Source organism: Cottoperca gobio, chromosome 5 (genome assembly GCF_900634415.1).
Source record: "Cottoperca gobio chromosome 5, fCotGob3.1, whole genome shotgun sequence".
Taxonomy (NCBI): domain Eukaryota; kingdom Metazoa; phylum Chordata; class Actinopteri; order Perciformes; family Bovichtidae; genus Cottoperca; species Cottoperca gobio.
The window spans coordinates 1613536-1630573 of NC_041359.1; the positions used below are offsets into that span (position 1 = coordinate 1613536).

General features: G+C 38.8%; 1 protein-coding gene across 2 annotated transcripts in view; it reads right to left on the bottom strand.

Moving 5' to 3' along the window:
* The window catches only part of LOC115008088 (receptor-type tyrosine-protein phosphatase gamma-like), a 377770-nt gene that overhangs the window by 290211 nt on the left and 70521 nt on the right, over positions 1–17038 (bottom strand). For both annotated transcript variants that reach the window (XM_029431375.1, XM_029431374.1), the window contains exon 2: positions 10836–10952. In XM_029431375.1, coding sequence (XP_029287235.1) covers positions 10836–10952 — 117 coding nt within the window. The remainder of the gene's footprint in view (positions 1–10835; positions 10953–17038) is intronic.

The window sequence follows — 17038 nt, forward strand, 5'->3', positions numbered from 1 at the left end:
TATGATGTATTTATTAACTTACTGACCATGAAGCATGGTGCTATACTAAAGGACTAGGCAATATAATTACCTAATCCAAGGAGTTTATGTTATGTTTTTCAGTGTGTTTGTCCGTACGTAAAACTACTGGCTTGATTTGCATATAACTTGGTGGAAGGGTGTAGCAAAGGACAAGGAAGAACACATTAAATGGAAAACCCATTTGGAGCAGATCCAAATCATGGTGCGGATACACAACTTATTTTTCACTTTTTTTGACATTGCAGGATACCAAGGCATTTGGTCTTGGTGGAGGTATATGTGTAATGTGCTTGTTTGAAACCCCCTTTCCAGCAGCAAATTAGTTGGAGGGCTTCGTCAAAAACGTTGTGTAACTTTCAAAAAACAAGTCGGTCACAAAAAGAAACCATGTGCGACTTTCCAAAACAGAGAATCTTTAAAATGATTATGATAATGTCTGATGAAATAACCGGTTTACATAATCTGTGAAAATAATTTCACCTCAAGATACATTTAGTAACTGATCTGGTGCTTCCAATCATACAACATGATCTTTATCAGATCATCTTCAGCAGATTGTGTCTGTCCAATTGTCTCTTGAAAACTGTAAATGTTCAAATTTCCAATTTTGTAATATAACTACTGCAGTTTGTTTTTAAGGAGATGTTATATTTCATACTTGATATCAAATAATTTAAGGTATCCAAGTGCAAACCATTCAATTACATTAAATTGCTGTTCTATTGCTGTTACTACAGAATAGTTGATGTGACTGTTTTCACCAGCCCACCACCACACAATTTCTAGATGATGATGTCTTCAAACGTTAAACAGATAAATGTGTTCTTCATTCTCTTAGTCACTCGTCTGATCACCGCATCCACTCAAGTCAACTGTTCCCTTCTCTCACACCTACAGGGGGTCTCTGTGTCATTTATTTTTCTCATTCCACGCATCTTAATATGCCGCCTTTGTTTTATCTCGGTTTTTAGAAGCTCCATTTTCCGGATCTTTGTCATATTTATCATTTCAATCCCCCCTCCCTCTCTGCCTCCAAGCAGAAACACATTTCTGCACTTCATTTCCATCCGTCTCACTGCTGTTCCCATCACCGCTGAATTATGTCTCCCATCAAGGAAAACAATGCGAGTCAAAATACTTCACACAGGTTGAAAAGACAGTCAGCTCTGCTTTTCCAGAGGATGTCCTAGAGTTGCTTGGAGGCACAAAGCGGGCCAACACTCTGAAGAGTACATTATGGGACATTACTGTCAAAACTGATGTCCCTCCACATTCCGGCGCTATACTGACGAGCATGGAGTTTTTAAGTGTGTAAAAAAAGTGAGATGGCAGAAAATCTCTCTTAATCTCAAAAGTATTCATGTCACAAAAAAGCCTGAAAAACCTTTATTGTAGCAGCTAATGACCTTCAATCAGGCTCTACTAAAATTACAGCTTTTTAAAGTATTTTATTAATCTCCTTTTATATATATTGATTCCCCAATCTCCAATAGCAAACACAGCATTTCCCCCCCCTGTGCCTCTGAGCAAAAGAGATTGCTGTGATTTTATGAGCTAGTATAGTCACCACTGTCCTTGAATGGTTGTAGCTTTGGGCAATGAATTATCTTCTGTTTATAACTTTATTCATTCTGTTTTACTTTTCTTGCACTTGCAAATGGAAACTTTTGATATCAGACAACTCAAACCTAGGCTATGTAGGCCGCTGGGAACTAGACATATTTGTGGCCTGGAGGGAGACACTAAACAATTATAGTTGATATATACAAGTGTCTGTTTATTTTAACAACTACATGGTACTACAGCGATACCAAGGTTCAAGAAATAACTGTCCCATCCTTTTCTTCCATTATTGGGGTGAGCAATACTACAATATTTTGTTTTGATACAACTCCAAGAATCGCCACTACATTTACATTAATTTATTTCACACTTCTGTCCAAAGTAACGTACAAATGAGGTACAATCCAAGCCACAGTATATAAATGAAAAGCCTTTGACAATTATTGCCTAATTCCTCAGTTCCACATAGGTGAGCATTATTGACTTGAAATTAATGCAAGCAACAACAAGAAGCCAGTGGAGGGTAGTGAAAAGAGGCTGTCTTTGGCTGGTTATACACCAAACGTGCTGCTATAATTTGGATCATTTGCAGAGGTTTTACTATGCATGCTAGCAGACCTGCTAAAAAGCCATAACAGGCAGATGACCAATGCCTATACAAAGAGTTGAGCAGCCTACCTCAGTCAGATAAGACCTGATCTTTCTTATGTTATAAAGTGTAAAGTGACAAGACCGAGTGACAGATGCAACATGCACAGTGAAAGTCAACGATTCAACAATGTCTCCTTTAAGAGAGCAAGGAGGAGCTGAGCTGGATACTAATGTTGTGCTGAACAGAGGAACTGGCTGGGATCAGCAGGAGTTCAGTCTAAGAGAACTCGGAAGTCAGAGATTGATTTAAGGGTTGTGTTCCATCATTCAATGAGAAACCATTGAGGATGGTTGAGATTTGTGCTGAGACAGTCAAGTCATCTAGCGGGGGTGACAGATAGAGCTGGATATCATCAGCATAGCAGTGGTAAGAAAAAACTTGTGTTAATCTGAACAAGGTAGGTGGACTACAATACAGATACTGAGGTGTTTCATTAGTAAAAGCAACTACTGCACTATTTTGTCATGGAGATGCACCTTAAGGACTTGGAATTGAAATGTGAACATCTAAAAGTTCATGACAATTTATCATAGAATTAGCTACTAAATGGACATTGAGAGGAGATTCCCTCTATTTCATGAAAGTGGACAGAGAGATGGATCCTTTGTTTTATTGTGTCCGTCTTGTCAAAACAAGACACAAATGAGACTGGGACATGTAGTATAGAGGGAACAGCCTTTTAACTTTATGTTTATTTATTTTCCAGCACAGAAAGCATTGAAAATTGCAAGCAAATTATGCTGTGTTACCATGCTGTAAAGTCGGGTTGAGCTTTGTAACACATTTTGAATAATTTAGCTCTGTATCAATTGTCGAAGCTAGAACTTGATTTCACTGCTGTGGATGGAGACTAGATGAGTGTAGTTTATTCTGAACAACTTGGTGACTGTATGATGTATCTATGAAAAGTAGCTATGTATTGGGTACAGTTCCCCATTTATGCAATTTACTCATCAAGTTCAGCCAGAAATTAACTACTCAGTGTATCAAACTCCACTGACATAGAGTCAATTTATAATAGCCCTGGCAATTTCAAACATAAAGTTATGAAACATTCTAATTAAACTAGAAGGGCAAAAACACCATTACTTCCAGAACAATGTTGCCAAAGCATCAACATATAATTTGTCAAATATTTGGATAGTACACAATAATACAACGTAACATGCAATGTAAAGGGATACAGCTAAATCTATTTTACTGCTTGCAGATCACATACTGATAATGTGATAATGATATAATAAAGAGTAATGATTATTCATAGATCTGACAAGAGAATCAGACCCATATGATTCCAATATTTTGCCAGATGGGTATCAACATGTGGCAAAAGAATATAACAGTGTTGCAGAATGACAGACCTATTTTTAGGGGCCTCATGACTGCAGAGTCATCTTTTCTGATAGATACACTTGATGGATACTATCCTCTGAGTTCTCCATAGAAGTCTACTCAAGGACTATTTGAGAGGCTTGGAATTATTATGATCCTTCAAATCGATGCTTTTTTCCAAGAGAGTTAGTCAGGTTGATCCTGCATTAGACACACAGCCACTGACGCAATCACAGAGAGTACTCGTATAATGCATCACCCCTCACACCTCGCACGGACAGCTCAATTGGTTGCTGCCATTCATTTAATCAACATACACACACAAACACAAGACTGTGTGCACACACATACACTGCTATAGGTATTTATGTGATGACAGCAGTGGTATAGAAGTGACAAGGTTGATTGAGAGCAGCTTTCTGTGTCCTCTTTGTCCTCTGAATGTGTTGAAGTTCATCATGAGTTCCGATGGCAGCATTGTTGTTCCTTTTTGATTTCTGCTTCATTCACTGTAATCGTTTTGTAATTGGTTGGTGGACTGACTATAGACACAAAGGCAATAGATATTATTGACATATACTGTAAACTTCATGGCCTAAGGTTTGTGAGCAACCAAGCATTACCATACTTGATAGTCCAAAACCATGGGCATTAATCTGCTGATTTCACAGCCTGAACTCTTCTGGTTCCAGGAATTCAACCAGATGGGATAACCTGGCTGCGGCAGCCACAGAAGCATTAGTGAGGTGTAACACTGATTGCGGGTCATAAGGTCTGGCTTGCGTGTTGACTAATGGTGTTTTTGCCTTTCTGGGTTAGCCATGACTTTGTCATGACAGTTTGAAGAACAGTTTTATGTTTTTAGTTTCAAGAATATGCAGACAAATCTTTAGTACTTTATGGAATCGTTGGCATGTGGAAACAGGAAAGAACGCTATTGTCTAATATATATATATATATATATATATATATATATATATATATATATATATATATATATATATATATACGATTTTCCCTAAGTGGAACTAAGGGGTCTAGCCTAAAACCATAAACATTTTTGCACATATAGTGTATGGTGGGTACAAGAATTGTGTGTTATAGAGTTGACTCCCAATGCTTTGTCAGACTTTCTTTGAGTAATGTTCAATTGTTCAAGATCCTTGCCTATACCCCATTGATACATAAGGACACACAGTTTTAATAAACTTGGGGTTAACTCACGTTGAACCCATTTGTCAGATCACTGTTACAAGTTAATGACTGAGAATCCAGTTTACAGTGTAGTTCCATAAACTTCTTCTAAATCCTAATTACACCTCCTTTTATAATTATCAAATCAATTTCAGTTGTCTTCTCTGAGAAAGCTTGATCACCAACATGGACATGCTTTGTGTTTCTCTGTCTAACTATTGTACTTTGGAAAATTAGTTAAATTACTTTTGAATGTGAATATCATTAAGTTAATATCCTTCCCTAAAAGAGATGCTCTCATCAAAGCCTGGTCGTGTCAGGATCCCATTCAGCCCAGAATAGGAGGAAGAATTGATCACAAGCATTGACCCATTCAAAGAGACAAGATACACCAGTCTCCCGTTCTGTCCCTGTCTTCACCCACTTCTGACTTCTCCCAGGCCCATGCGTTTCTGAGAAACTTTTCAGATCTGCCACCAGATGCCCTCTAACTTTCCCACCAATCCTGTTGAAGGAGGTTTTGAGAGATTGTATTTCCTGAGATATTGTGTAAATCCCTGTGGGGAGGTTGGTCTTTTCTGCTGGCCCCCTCCATAGTGGAGTCAGAGGTCATGCTTAGCTACAGGTAAAACAGCGATTAATGTCATCAGTGGAAGGACCGTGACCGGAATGTATCGTGACCCTTTTCTTGAAAATGCTCTTGCTGTCTTAATCCACAGTCATTAAGAAACATGTGGCATACTTCAGAAAATCAAAGCATTCTCACTTAATGTTACAGGCATCTGCAGCAGTCCTTCTACTTTTTCTCAATGAATGTCAAAAGAAACAGTTCCAAGAACAGTACAGTGTCTATGATGTCTTTATAGTAGGGATGTTAAAGGCACAATCTAAAGTTTAAGGAAATGATGTTGTTTCCCTCTCACCCACAGATGATAAATACAAATGTAACTATTTACATGATGAAGCTCTTTTACATGAAATATGAAATGGTTTTAGCAGCAGTTGGCATTGTATCTATTAATCATTGATTGTAGTCCTGTTCTCATAGTCGAGTTTCCAAGTTGAAACTCTGTCCTAACTTGGAACTCTTTGATGGATTTGTTACTAGCCTGCCAGCTAAAGCTAAAATAATACTTCCTCCATCTGCATAACAACATGGGTATGTGGGACATACAGTCCATCATCTGGCCATGTCTGCAAGGGTCCGGCAATCCAAAATTGTCTGAACACATCTACCTAGACATCCATTGCAGTAAGAACAGAAGCAAGTGTGTGTCGACTGTCCATGCAGTTCCGATTTGGAGTGTATTTGGGCTTATATACAGTACATCTAACTGATGTGGAGTTGTTGGAGGACTTCTATCAGTCTTTGTGCAGATCTATGTCTGTACTGGACACAGAGATCTTTTTGGCACCTGGGTCTTCAATGTTTTTTTTGTTTTTTTTTTACATAAAAAAATAAAGAGTAAATCTAGACATATCTTTTCTTAATTCATATATATTCATATTGTGAAGGCCTTTCAATTTTGACATTTGTAAAAAAGAAAGACCATTTACTGTCGGGCTAATAAAACGACTTTCCATCATGAATAAAATGACTGTACAACATATCATCAATTTCTATCTTCATTTAAACACTTCAAGGCTGCAGCATTAAGGCCTGAGCACTCTGATGGTGGCTGGTCTTGAATGGTAAAAGAGCTTGACAAGGAGCCCGCAAATTAGATTTGCCTCTCCCATCAAAAGTGAGCCTTGACATTGTACAGGTCTGAAAATTAATTTCCAGTCAAGTAAGTGTGTGTGTGTGTGTGTGTGTGTGTGTGTGTGTGTGTGTGTGTGTGTGTGTGTGTGTGCGTGTGCGTGCGTGCGTGTGTGTGTGTGTGCATGAATGGTATACGACAGGGGGCATGGGGTTGTTCATATCAACATGTGTATCGCATTGAATGAAAAAAAAAAAGATATTTCAATTGTCCAGCATCCAGAGGGGAAGAGACAATCAATTTGACCTCTTAGTGTCCGTCAGCTCATTGCAAAAGATGGCTAATCTTAAAACTAAACGGCACAGCACTTGTAATTATGTGGAATGGGTGACATATATCACGCTAAGGGTTGTTTCATATATTACATGATTGGTATTGCATATTTTAAGCTTGGCCAATGGAGCTACTTTATGTATGCAGTTAAACTGTGAAGCTCATTCTCATAATTACTTTTAGTTAATATAATTAAAGTTATATTCACATAATAATAATTTTTGATTCATCAGACAATGTCAATTGATTGTACCATAATGTCAAACCAATAATAATTAAATTAATATATAAAGTGTACTAATAACTAAAGGTGTTTTTTGTATTATATGTATACTGTAGAATATGAATTAGCTATTTGTAAAATTAGCATACTTGACTGAACAGGCCGAGTCTAGAGTTATTTGCTCTACAGTCAATTATATTCAGATCACCACATAGTGTGTTGTTGTTAGTTGACAAACATCATTATTGAACACTATTTAGGTCATGTGCATGATTATAATTGGTGCTTGGTTAGTTCATTATTTTATGTGTAGCATTATCTTTATGAGAGTATCTTTCCCCACCATAAATCTCCATTTCAAAGTTTCTTGTAAATGAATAATTCAATATTTTTGAAATCATGATTTTTACATGTGTTGGACAGAGGCTAGCTGCTTCCAGTCATGATGCTATGCGAGGCTAACCGTGTGCTAACTACAGCTCCAATTGATCATGTACTCATCTCACTCTCTGAAGGAAAGCAAACAGGTGCATTTCAACTGTTAGACGTTTGATTTAAGGATGTAACACGTGTTATTCAACAGGCTCCTGGATAATTTAACAAAACTATTCGTCATTAGTTATATTAATGTTTTACATGCTGGCATTGCTATGGAGATGATGTCATTCAGAGTTGGAGCAAATTTAAAACACTTCATTGTTGAAATAGCAACAAAGCTACATTTGAGAAGTTCATCCAAAATTGACCTAAAATCAAAAAGTGAGTTAATTTAAACGACTTAATGTTTTATCAGTTTTAAGCTCAGTTCAATTGAAATGCTCCAGTCACAGCTGACATCTCTAAACCTGAGAATAACCAAACAGTGCAGTCCCTGATTTTGCTGTAGCTTCCAATACAGTTCACTTGTTGTTGACAATAATTGTAACAATAGGATTAAAGCAGAATTCTCATTTTCAACATATCTTTTTTTATGTCATATGCTGCTATTTTATAAAATATTTATGTTTAGTTTTTATTATTTCTTGAAAAACAAAATATTGTCAGAGGTTGCCTCTTGGTATAGGAGGCACACACACTACATAATAAGTGTGATCTCACAATGATAGTGGAGCACAGGCAGAGGTTGACTGTGAATCTTTGTCTTTTTCTGTCTCTTTGTCTTTTTCTCTCATTCGGAGGAAAGTGCCGTCCCCAGATAACTCTTGATGTGTCAGCATTGTGCCAGGCTTTAATCTGCCATTCTGATCAGGCAGAGGGCAGAACAGCTATGGCCCACTGAGGTCCTGATTTGAGTTTGTCAGACCTCTAGAGGACGCGATTAGACCAAGCTAATTAGGACAGACAGAAGTTTAGGAAACTTTGGAGGAGTGGAAAGAACAAGAAGGAGACAGAGAGCATGTTGTGTGTGTGTGTGTGTGTGTGTGTGTGTGTGTGTGTGTGTGTGTGTGTGTGTGTGTGTGTGTGTGTGCGTGCTTTGTATGAGAATATGCTATCCCTCTATAATAACAATGATCTATAATGACTAAAGATTGGGGGGGTGTAGCAATATAAAGGACTTTTCATGTAACAATCATAAAGTAATTGTTAGTAATGAAAACACAGTGAATTCAATTTGCTGTTTCTGCTAAAGTAAAGGATTCTAGAAACCAAAGAAAGTACCAAAGCACGAGTGACTTATTGTCACATTTGATATCCTATTGTCTAAATGTATCGCTCACCTTCATTCACCTTCTATTAACTGCTTTTGATTGTTAAGTTAAGGTTGAACTGAGGACTGCTGTACAACCTTTCCTACATTTCCCACAGTCCTCTTAATGAGAGTGATGAGTACAGCCTTGTGCTACCCCTATCAGATGCTAACCAACGAGACCCAGGTAGGAAAACGGAATGTTCCTTAGCTTCTAATCTCTGTGGTTCTTACACTGACATAACAATAAGAATATCCATCAGTATGTCAGCCTGCTGCCTCTCTATTGTTTTCCTCTCTTGCCTGGATCCTGCCCACCATTACATCAGCATCTTATGTAAGAGCTGGGATCAAACATGTGCGGGGGGACAGCAGGAGAGCATCGGTAGATCTTAGCGTCAGCAGCAGGAACACTAAGTGAAACTGTCACCAGCTCTGTTTTTACCCACAAGCTCCTGCGCTCTCGCAGGCACGACGGGCCACCAATTAGGGTTAGACGAGCGAGTGGAAATATTGAAATAAATAAACTGAAAGATCATTTGTGGCCCGGGGCTCGCGTCGCTTGCATAGTGAAAGATTAATGCTGCCCCTCTGAAAAACCAAAGGCTCTAAAGGGACAGCGGAAGTGGCTTTTTTATTTTCTGAAGCACTCGTAAAATAAAATAAAAGGGCCCGGAGACGCCTCCAGGCCAGTGAAGCACCGAGGAGAGCGGCTGAGAGTGGAAGAAAAAGAGACAGTGAGAGAGAAAGAGGAAGCCAAACATATTGCATTGACAGTCGCACAAAACTGCTTTAACTCTAAAACAGCATGCTCTAAATCACCCAACAGTATCTTACTGTACCTGTGAAGCCTTCCACTCACTGACATCTCTAACATCTAACCCTAATGTATTACAAACAAAAGCCAGTATTCAATAATGGTTGAGTCTTTAATAATAGCCAGGGGCATGGCCGGCACAATAAAATAAAAGATGGTCACTAATCTCTTCCAATTATTTCTACTTTTCTGTTCTTTCAGTTGCTGTTACAGTAAGCTACTATCAACTAAAACTACACTTCCTGCTGATATTTCACTTTAAAAGCCTCCAAGGAAAGGTGATTATGTAGTTTGAGCTGTAGGGAGGTTTTTAATGTTATGCAGGAAGTGTTTGGATTTATTTACCTTAGCTTAAGTAGAAGCACCTTCCCTTCATTAGTAGGAACAGTTGTTGTGTTAAAGAAACTCAGAGTGGTGAGTACGATGTGATTCTGTTGTACTGATTACATTACTGCTGTGGAAATGTGCATGATCCTGCATTTACCGTATTATAACAGGTAATCGCGGAGGAATGTTGAGTTTGCATTAACAACCAAAAACAAAGTAATATAGGCCTGTTTTAAAGTGACATCTGTGTCATCAAATATTAGGGACTTCTTGGTCTTGATATAAAAACATTTTTGCTGCCCCTGTAAACTGCAATATGTGGAACAAGAAGGAAATGTCAAGAAGCCAGTGACCCCATCTCTACTATGTCTCTTGTTGCAAATAAACACAATCATCAGTGGAGAAGAGTGGGAGACGTGGACGGACTTTTGTTGATGTGTTTTACTTAAAACGTTCCATCTCTCTGCTCTCAAATGACAAAACTTACTCTGTGCCTTTAAATCTTCCCATCTAGAAATACTAATAAACATGACATTGACATTGCTCTGGTCTTTGTGTTGGCCCATGGTGACTAAGTTCCTTTGATTAGCATAGGAACTCAAATGATTGGCATTGCTTTTATGGTAACAGATCTGATGACAATCTCTTGACTAAAATGTTTTCTGTCTGTGCAAGTTTTTAATTATTTGCACATTTTGGACATTTTTTCAACATGTTAGTTAGTTATGTGGGCGCCTGGAGTCTTTTCTTGTACTGAGATCTTGAACCTACACAACTGAGACATCCCATAATTTAAATAATAAATATTTAATCAAGATATGAAACTGTTCTTGTCATTTTCCATCTTTTTACCAGTACTGGACAAGTTTCAGGCTTTCCCTATGCCTCATGGCGTGATTGATCAACTGGAGGCTCAGCACAATTTTAAGATTGAAAGACTTCTCTCAAATAGAAAGAAGTGCACAAACACACACACAGACACACACCTGAGTAGGCCCAGTAGGTCTCCTCGGTGACGGCTCTCCGGAGTCGTGTCCCGCTGGCCGCAGCTTTGCGAAGGCCTTGGAGAGGAGCTTGGGACTCGGCTTGGCTTCCTGTCAGCGCTGTGGGGGAGGAGGACACACAGACAGGCGGGTTAGCATAAGAGTTTGGGCAGCATTTTGTTACCTACTGGGCAGAATGACAGCCAATTGTGTCCTCAGCTGCCTTACCACGCAGGCTGCCTCATAACATTCACAGTAGGAACAATGGTCAACATTAAAGAATAGCTACACTGTGGAACTTAACTGTTTAGCAAACAGACCAAGCTACCCCATTTAAGGACAACCTCAGTCCTCAGCACCAGTTCATGCAAAAGAGCATCACAAGTGAGAGCAAAAGGATTTGGAAAAAACATCTTCAAATATTAGAGGATACAGACAAAACACGTCAGAAGGAAATGAACTGAGACATTTTATCTTTGGCCGTTGTTGAGGCCTGCTCTAGCCTTTCTTATGCAGGCTCTGAATATTAGTGTAGTTATAAAGAACAGGCTGGAAGCGTTTTGAGTGCAATAATCATGAAAGATGGTATGTACAGTATCCAATTCAGAAGGTTATGTGAGTATCATCTGCAGTCAAAAGATGATACTTATTATGATGTTTTCATCATGTCTTTACATTTTGTGTCAATGTGAACATAGCGTGTGTGATGATTAAAATAGTTTTTCTTCATTTACAACTGCCCAAACAAACCGTATCAGAGTTTGATTAAAATGCACTAAATGTTGGCTTGTGAAAGTGTTTCTAATTTGATTCAATGGATTTTGTACCATATCTAGCATTCTCTCATTGCTTGGTCCCGTCTTTTGGCCAGGTTTTCAAACATTAAAGCACAGGAGTGCCAGTTCCTCTCCTGAGCATACAATGAGTCTGTGGTGTGAGCTGGGAACTTGAAGGCCAACAGAGTACATACACATTCACAGACAGTGGGGAGTCCAAATGGGAGGTCAATACGGGCCCCTAGAGAAAAAGTGTGACCTGGAGCCACAGCAAGTTAATCTGGTTATGGTCTGAGAATGTCTGTACCATATTTGTTGTATTTGTACTATGTTGTTTATCCTGTACACACGACATCTATTGCACGTCTGTCTGTCCTGGGAGAGGGATCCCTCCTCAGTCCCTCCCTGAGGTTTCTTCCATTTTTCCCCCTTTAATTATGGGGGTTCTTTTAGGAAGTTTTTCCTTGTGCGATGCGAGGGTCTAAGTACAGAGGGTGTCGTATCCTGTACCGTCTGTAAAGCACACTGAGACAAATGTATAATTTGTGATATTGGGCTATACAAATAAATTTGATTTGAATTGTTTATTTTTTTATTGCAAATAATATTATAATAACTTCAATTTTGATATAATGCTGGGGTTTACAATTCTAATATACATTTGGCGCATTTTGACCCTTCTACATTCTATAAACATATTTCTGAAAATGATCAAGATAAGCAGGGAAAGCATTCTCTGTCTTGGGGAGATATGACATGTAAAAAGGTAAGATGGAGATTTGAGTAGCACGTTGATGCACAATAAGCTCTAGCACTAGTCACCATAGAGCTCCGTCTAAATTTAATTTAATTTAATTTAATTGTTTTTGCTGTTTTTTATAAATCAATAACACTTCAATTATTCTTTATTTTAAAATGACAATATTGAATATAAAATGTAAAAAAACTAAAATGTTTTATGTATATATGAACTCGGACCCTGTCTGGGATCAGAGTTCAAATCCATGCATAAGCTAAATCTCAATTTCCCTTTTCGCTGAGACAAGCTAGCGGGAGCAGCTACGATGGGGCGCTAGGTGTGTTTTTACACTAAACATGGCAGACAAGCGAAATAAAACAAACTATTTTCACAATGATTGGGAGGAAGAATTATTTTTACAACAGTGAAAGAAAAGTGTGTATGTCTCATTTGCGGGGCGATGACAAAGCGGCACATTGTGGAGACACTTCGGTACGTGTCACAGAAGCTACCATGCTAACTAACTAACTAACTAACTAACTAACTAACTCCCCAGCTGCAGCACTGCGGGCAGAACCAGCCGTGAGTTAAAGGCAGCTTTGGACAACAGCATCTCTTTTCACGAGGCCGGTGAACAAGTCACAGAAAGCATCGGAAGCTTCATTTAGAGCTGCACATTTTAAATAAAGTACAAGAAAGCCTTTTCGGACGGAGAGGTCTTGAAAGGGGCACTGATGGTTATTGAAAACACTGTTCTAAGACGAGAAGAAAGGTTCCGATGTCATCTCCTCTCTCTCCGATGTTACAAAGTTAGTGTTTGTAGAAACAGGATATGATCTGAAGATGTGACAGTTAATGATTTCCTATAAAATGTTACAGAAGTGATACTTTGTACTAAAATATAACAGGTGTGATTTTGTACAAAATACTTCAAATGTGCTCATTCATACAAAACTGTCAATAAAGATATTTACAGAAATATCAGAGATGTGATAACTGACTTTCAAATGTTGAAATAGATTGAGAACATAAATAAATAATGTTTAAATATATCTGTTTCCTACCATGGTAAATCATTGTTAATAATTATTGTGAGGAATTAACATTAACATGTGATCAGACAGTATCTTCACATATATTAATATTTATTATGATTATTATTATTAATGATAATATTATCATTAAAGGTGAACTATGTTATTCAGGAGGTTTGTATCAAACAAGTAGCCCTTCATATTATTCAGTACCCTTGAAGTAGCTCTCAGTATCACAAAGGTTGGTGACCCCTGGTTTATATACAAAGATATTTCTAAATAAAAAGCTGCCATCATTAGGTTTAAAGGCACTCAAACATAATAATATTAGCTGCTGTATAGATACAGATACTAGTAAAATGGCCTAAGGTTCAAACCATTTAATAAAATGCACAGCAGCATTTCTTGGAAATTAATTCCGTATGCATTTCATTTGGGAGCAGAATGTTCAAATGGAAATATCAAGAATCCTTCTGCTGGTTTCAAGTGTGAAACTTTAAACCGCCTCCTCTCAGGCTGAGAGACCTTCTTGATCCTTGCTAAAGAAAAGGCAAAGATGGAACGCTTGGCTTCTTTAAAGTGGCGGACAGGATTTCTGACAGCATCTCTGAACAACTTTGCTCTGTAATTTGACCTTTTAAAGATCTTTCACAAGACAAAACATCATGCTACAAGGAGAACATGGAATCTCTTTTAGACTTGCTGAAGGCACATCTTTCCTTTTGCATTTATAACATGCGCTGCAAGCCTTAGTCTGAATACAATACAAGTCCAAAAATGATCTTGCTGCGTTTTACGTTGAGTGAGGAAGTTTTGGGAATTATTTGGCAAATTCACATTATTTCTTTCAAGGTTATATTCAATTATATTTTCTTGCAATGCATGTACACTAAGCCTTAAGCTGCTGATAACGTCGGCAGAACTCTCACAGAAAGGTGTGAAGCCTGGGAATCAAAGAAGGGGAGAACACTCGGGAAGAATCGTAACAACACGCCCAGTCTCTCAATATGTTGTGCAGACCAACAGCACTCCTTTAACCAAGTGTTAACAATCACCTAAATGTCTTTTCACCTCATCTGTTCCAAGGCAGGACATATGCACTGTGGTGCATTAGGATTTTATAAGTGAACAATGACCAGGATGCACATATCTACTTTGTATAAAATATATATTTCTCATATTTGTAGGTAAGGTGTACTGAAGAAAATAAATCAGTAATAATGATCAGTGTTTATAAAACCAAATTCACTTCATATAATATTCAAGTAAAGTACAGGAACCTTACAATTGTACTTAAGTACAGTGCTTGGATATAGTACTTAGTTCATTTCCACCACTGACTAAAGTTTTAAAGTAAAATGTAGGATTATTACATTACGTTGCCAATCTCAAATTGACGTAGCAGAGCAGAGCAGAGCAGAGAGCTAGCGGCCTGAGACGACACCCACCTGTCATTCCAAGTGGCCACGCCCTAAATAATGCATAGCTTTGAGCCTTATATAATTAAAACGGGTGAGCTATGTATAAATGCATCCCCTGTACAGTTGTCATGAAAAGGGAAATTAGCTATAGGGTGACATGACATGAGGGTCTATGGGGGTCTAGTACTACATTACTTTGCCGTAACTACATTAGCACGTAAACACATCGCAAACAAAAACAGGAGATTAGTGATGTTTAGGAGACGAGTGTTCGTGTCCCGTAAGAAACAAAACCTCAACACTTACGTTACTGCGCTGTACCTACATTAGCAGTCACATACTTACTTACGCAACAGACGTAGTTATTTTAACCCAAACCACGACCTTTTCCTAAACCTAAGTAGTTTTGTTGCCCAGACCAATCCTGTAGTTCCCTTTCATACCGTGTTTGAAATGTACGTTAAATATATATAACAATATGTTGTTTTGGGAGTCAATGGCTAACAACCTATTCGGTCGTTTAGTTGTGAAGACGAGTTGGAGGTAGTCTATACACCCAGTTTAAATGCTCAAGATTTTAATAAGATTCTCTTAGTGTGGCGTGTGTATAAGTGTGTTTGAGTTCCATTTGTTCATTATGCTGTGATGTGTGCTGTCAGGTTTCAGTGGTAAATCTCACCTCATTTCACATCTGACCCCACAATGACCAGCTGTGATTATGTGAACACAGCGATATGTGTGTGTGTGTGTGTGTGTGTGTGTGTGTGTGTGTGTGTGTGTGTGTGTGTGTGTCTGTGATATGACCCTCAGTACGGACAGATGCATGGACACCAGGCAGACCTGAAAACGCCATACATGCTGTAATGGAAACTCAAAGTCTCCAGCATTTTGCAAGGCATAGCAGAGGAGATGAACAAAGAGTGAGTCTTTGTTCCAGTGACAGACACCTCTGACCCACCCCTCTCGCTCACTCCTCCCCCCCTCTGCTTGTTTTAATTCTTCGGGATGTAAGCGTGGCTCATGTCTGTGAATGCCAATGAGAAGCAACTCCATGGCTTTTCTATGAATTACATTATTGATTCCCAATACTGCTCAGAACAGAAAATGTAATTATGCACAGACCCCGCCCTAACCTCCTTCATCCTCGCCAAACACATCTTCTTTTTTCCCTTCCCTCTTTCTCTATCTTGTCTTTCACTCAGTGGCTTTTCATCAATTTGTCTTCTGCTCCTGCCTTCAGGAACCTGCAACCCCCCCCCCCCCCACACCCCCCACCTGACCTCTCTAAAGCCTCTGAGTGCATTGTCCTTCAATCATGTCATGACGGCCACAGCTTTCCCGGATTGCTCGGCAGCAGTATCATCAGAACCACTATCTCCATACTGCAAAAAACTCTCCTTCTTGTTTAGAGTGTTACAAGTCCTAAAACTTACATTTTCAAAGAAAAAGTCATACAAAATAAATAAAGAATCCATCACATTTAAGTGTGTAAAACAATATTTTTCTGTTTCGTCAAATATGAACCAAACCGATTTTATATTTACATGTTGACCTCATTTGCCTCCAAACTCCGAACCTGTGTTCCTAACTATTAAAGCACATTCTACATATACGTAGAATATAGAATAAAGTACGATGCTATCCTGATTTTGGATGACTGCAGGCAGCTTTCCGCACATCCCATGCTCACAGTGAAGCTGCGGGTATCTCACCGCTTCAACTCTCAACAAAAGTAGGCGAATCCTAAATGTAGGATTACAGTCGCTCGCTAGACACATGTAAAGAAGACAACTTTGGGGTTACCAGAAGGCGTCTTCCTCCCCTTTTTGCAGAGAATAGCTTTCAGCCTAGAGCTCCATTAACACACAGAGATGACACTGATATCAACCATCTGACCTCTAGTCAAACAGATTGCTTTTTCTTATCTATGTTTTCGGTTTTGTAAACACTTAAGTTGGTGTCAGTTCAGCTGCCACACACTCAACTCTCATATCGGCCACATGAGTCTCATGTTTTAACTGCACGTCATACTGCCTTTGTTCATCATCTGTGATGTGAAAATATTGGATTTCTGTAAAAGTGCGCGAAGTACGCACCACAGTTTGTCTCTCCTGCGGGCTGCTGAGACACACACACACGCACACACACACACACACACACACACACACACACGCGCACACACACACGCGCACACACACACACACACACACACACACACACACACACACGCGCACAC